Consider the following 5,016-nt stretch of genomic DNA (forward strand, 5'->3'; position numbering starts at 1 on the left):
TTCCCGGTGGTCAAGCTGGCCTGTGCGGACACGTACGTCATCGAGACAGTGACCTTCACCAACACTGGCATGGTGCCCACAACCTGCTTCCTCCTCATCCTCGCCTCCTACATCCGCATAGTCTACTCTGTCCTGAAGATGAACTCAGCCGAAGGGCGGCGCAAAGCAGTCTCCACTTGTGCCTCACATCTGGCCGTGGTGACGCTGTTCTTTGGGCCCAGTACCCTGGTCTACACGCAGCCCCAGCTGAGCAAAGTGCTGGTGACCCCTGTGCAGATCTTCAGCAATGTGGTCACGCCCATGCTGAACCCGGCCATCTACACGCTGAGGAACAAGGAGGTGAAAGCGGCTCTGAGAAAACTGAGAGGGGGTCAAACGCCTGCACGTTGATGTGCGGCAGCTGCAGGAGTAGCATGTGGGTCTGTTTGGAAATACATCGACAAACACATCTCTCTCTGTCTCTCCCCATCCCTACACAGCCCCTTTCTATCTATCTATCTATCTGGATCACTAAAAATCATAGAAATACGCTTACTTAGCTGTCTGACATGCTGTAAGGCTGACATTTTGAAAGCTGCCTAAGGGACAGGCACACTCAGTCTGCACTATAATTAATAGAAATTGGAGATTCAAACCTTGAAGAGGACTTTGAAAATCTCAGCCTTATTGCACAGCTCTACAGAGCTCGAACTCTTTACGTCCATCATTATAAGGCAGGTTTTCTAATCCTTCAATTATTCTCATGGCTCTTCTCTGATTCCTCTCCAATGTGTCAGCACCCGTCTGGAATTGTAAACACCAGCACTGGACAGAGTGTACCATCAGTGGTCACACCAATGGTAAAATCACCTCTCTGTTCATACTAGAGATTGCTCCTTTATGTATCCCAAGCTCACATTAGGTCTTCTGGCCACAGCATCGAACTGGGGGTTCACGTTCAGCTACTTTGACACCATGATCCCCAAATCTTTTTCAGAATTGCTGCTCCCCAGGAGAGAGGCCCCCATCCTGCAAGCACAGCCTCGATTCTTTGTTCCCAGATGTGCACGCATACGTTTAGCTGCATTAAAATATCACAAATCCAGACTTATGGTGCCTGAGAAAAGAAAACCTGGAATGGGAAATCAGTGCACAAAATGTGTACATTGATTTTTAAAACCGCTGTAGCTTCTGATGGACTATGGGAAAGCTCCATTAACCTCCAAGCCATGGGTACTGGGTGGCCATAGAGAGCAGGTGGCTATAGTATTTTGTAACTGAGAACTGTATCAATTCACCACACCTACATTTAAAGAGCCCATGGGAATTATTTGTAAACCATTATCTTACAGTTAAGACAAAGGCCTGGGACACAGGAGATCTAGGTTCCAGTATAGGCTCTGTATATGACCTTAAGTAATTCACTACATTGCTTTGTGCCTCAGTTTCCTGACCTGTTATATATGTGTAATGTAGAGCTACTGAGACTACTGAGTGAGAGAGATTAGTGAAGCTGCTTTACAGCCTTAGCTAAGTGCCAGTTAACTAGAAGCTCATTCCTTTAGCTCCAAAGGTCCCCGGTTCAATCCTGCCTGCTGACAGCCCAAGTCTGTTGGCGTTACATGTGGATAATTAAATCCTCTGTCACTCTCAGCTATGAAATGTGTATCATATTCAGGTGGACACTGTGCCTATGTATCTGTGCTGTGTGTTGCACAAAGGGACCCATGTCTCTGTTCCAGACTGTAGGTCCTACCATAATATCTATGATGATAATACAAATTAAAATAGTCAAATGCAGTTTCGGGTCCAGTGTCTGTGGCAATGACACACGGAACTCAGCTGATGGAAACCAAGAATAACTTCTGAGCCTGGTACCCAGTGCAGTGAGAAGGCCCAGCCTGGGGACTCATTAGAAATATCAACATTTTAATTAATCCTAGTGGCCATTGCACTCCGTGGGATGCTCTGATTGGGCTGGGGATAACACAGCTACAGAGATTAATTATACCATCTGCTTCTGCCTCTTCATCCTGGCTGCCAGGTAAGACACCCCCCAGAGGAAGGGCAGGAAATGATAGCGATTAGAGAAATCGCAGAGGGCCTTATTAAAACTGTGGTGCTGGGACACTGACAAATAGATTGATGAGATAATTGCTGGAACCCCCCTAATCTAGCCCTGTCTCTCTCACATCCCTCTTTGTGTGGTGTCTACGGATTTGTATAGCGCTTCCCATCAATGTAGCTAACCCCTGCCAACCTCTTAGTGTAGATGCACAGTAGAGGTGAAAGACGAGGCTCGTGTCTATTCTGCTTAGCTAGCTAGTGAAGGAGCAGCTTTGGTTCAGTTAAATCAGACGTAATTCTGTAAAGACCCTTTCTCCTGCACACTGATTGTGCAAAGGGGAGGGTAAGAGAACACTCCCAAGACCCAGAAAGACACAGAGCAATGTTCATTCCAATGAGAAGAGGAGGGATGGCATTGATAATGTTTTCTGTGCTTGGGTTGGTTAGCAAACTCTGAAAGGCTGGTTCTGTGTCACTCTGTCTGTGTGGCACCCAGAACAATAGTGCCTTGATCTACTCCTGGGAGAATTTCTGTGCCAAAAAATTTAAAAATTGTGCAACAAAAAAATTAAAAACTCTGCGTACAATATTTGAAAAACTCTGCATCTCCTGTCTGGGGTCATACAGTATGGCTGGGAGGGGCTGCCAGCATGGGAAGCTGGCTCCTGGGAATGGCGACACCAAGTTCTTCTCTCCTTGGCTGCTGCGTTTCCTGGGAGTAGAGCCCTGTGGATCAGTGGATACCAATTGCTATCCATGGATATCCTCATCCGTGGATATAAATTTGTATCCGTGCAGGGCTCTACACACCAGTTTGAATTATTTATGGTCATTTATTTCAAAATACCTGTAAGTAAGTATTCTGTAACATAAAAAATGATTCAGGAAATGCTTTTTGACAAATAGAGTTCTGTATTATATGCCTAGTATGGAATCTGAGTAATAATTCATTCAAACTACAATATAGAACCATATTTCCTGCACTTCTCAGAAGCAGTGCAAAGGCTTGGGGGAATCAGGGATAATGGAGGAGCTGAGGGAGAGGGAAGTAAATTGCTGGGAAGGAGCCCAGGTGTGAACTTGGAGGGTTGTCAGATATGGGTGGGAAAAGTATGGAACAGGTTTTTTGGGGGGTGCAGGGATGGATTGTTAGGGAGTTTTCCCCATGCAGACCCTGGTTGACCCCTAGCCTCTCCCATTCAGTCAGGTACATCTTCCCCTATTCCCATGTGTCCTTGTACCCCCTGTCCACATGTGTTCCTCCACCCCCACTCCCATCCCCCTGTGACACTTCACTCCCTCCCCCGTCCCTATGTGACTCTGTACCCCCTCCCCCCGCCCCCATGTGTCTCTGTGCCCCCACTCAACCACTCTCTGTCCCTATGTAGCTCTGCACCCCCTCCCCCATCACCATGTGGCTTTGCACCCCCTCTCCTCTGTGGCTCTGTGCCTCCACTCCCATTCAGCCCCTGTACCAGTCTGTCCTCTCCCAGTAGCCCTTATGATCCCCTGTCTGACTCCCCAACAGCCCATGCTGTCTGTCTCCCCATAGACCCTGTTTCCTGACCTGGCCCAAGAGGTGATGTGAAGAAGGCAGGCTCTTTCTCTTCCCTAGCTGGTGGGGAGCTGGGCTTTGTTCTATCACCACAGCGCCCTCTGGTGGGCAAAAGGCAGAATTGCAGCAATATTTTGGCAGAAGCTTTTTTCTGCGCAAAAAATTAAAAATATGTGCGGCTCATTAAAGCTGAAGTAGGGCAGAATTTCCCCAGGAGTAAAGTCTCGACTCCATCTTAACAATGAAACCATGGTCAACCACCTCCATAATTATACAGATACGTAGGTCAAAAGAAACTGTTCATACATTACAATATTTAACAATCTTTGCTAGCTGTCATTTCACCGAAATGATGCAAAATCCAGTAATTGCTCATGAGGCTGATGCCTCTGCTACCACATTCTTCCGGGAGCTTATCCCAAGAGTGAGTGAAGAAAGATAAAAGCACCTTCTTCTTCAAAGGTTTACTCTTTGTTTCAATTGTTTCATCCAAAACATGAGCACAGCAGGGTATGTGAAATCTCCGGCTCCAGGAAACCAACCAACCATTCCACAATGTGGGTTAAGAAAATACTTCGCCTGTGCACAGAGAGGTGGCAGCCGGAAGCATTTGAGCTAAGGGGGCACCGTGAGCATACAACAAAGTGGGTAGAGGTGCAATTAACCCTGAAAACTGTGACACTCAAAATGGTCTATTCTGGACTTAAAGTCTATGAAAACATGATCAGTTTCTTACCTTGGCCTTCCTCCCGGCCAAACCTCCTCCATTAGGTTCCACCATTATCTGCCAACTACCCTGGAAGTTCTTCTGGGGAGGATCCGTCTCTCACTGTGTGTCTGTTATGCACAGCGGGGTCCTAATCTCAGTCACTGTGTGTCTGTGATACACCTGGCACGGTGGGGTCCCAACCTCAGTCATTGTGTGGCCCTGAAGTGCCTTGCATGGTGGAGGTCAGTTTCTGTGTATTTAGGCAGCACCTGCCACAAAGGGGTCCCAGGCTCAGTAACTGTGTGTCTGTGCAGTCCTTGGCTCTGTGGGGTCCCGGTCTCTGTTACTGTGCGACTGTGCACTGCTTAGCACAGTGGGATGCCAGTCTCGGTTACTGTGTCTCTGTGCAGTGCTTGGCACAACGGGGTCCCAGTCTAAGTTACGGTGTGTCTGTGCAGTGCTTGGCACAGTGAGGTCCTGGTATCAAACACTGTATGTCTGTGCAGTGCTTGGCACAGTGGGGTCCAGGTCTCAGTTACAGTGTGTCTGTGCAGTGCTTGGCACAGTGGGATGCCAGTCTCAGTTACTGTGTGTCTGTGCAGTGCTTGGCACAGTGGGGTCCCAGTCTCAGTTACTGTGTGTCTGTGCAGTGCTTGGCACAGTGGGATGCCAGTCTCAGTTACTGTGTGTCTGTGCAGTGCTTGGC

At 47.9% G+C, this 5,016-nt stretch overlaps 1 protein-coding gene across 1 annotated transcript; it reads left to right on the top strand.

Annotated features, from left to right (window-relative positions):
- Positions 1–390, top strand: LOC113408150 (olfactory receptor 4Q2-like; the record flags this gene model as incomplete). The annotated part of the gene is made up of 1 exon (XM_026660941.1): positions 1–390. A coding segment is annotated over one exon (390 nt), but the record flags the coding sequence as incomplete, so codon positions are not given.
- Positions 391–5,016: the final 4,626 nt, after the last annotated feature.

This window comes from Terrapene carolina, unplaced genomic scaffold (genome assembly GCF_002925995.2).
Source record: "Terrapene carolina triunguis isolate 2854851 unplaced genomic scaffold, T_m_triunguis-2.0 Scaffold868, whole genome shotgun sequence".
Taxonomy (NCBI): domain Eukaryota; kingdom Metazoa; phylum Chordata; order Testudines; family Emydidae; genus Terrapene; species Terrapene triunguis.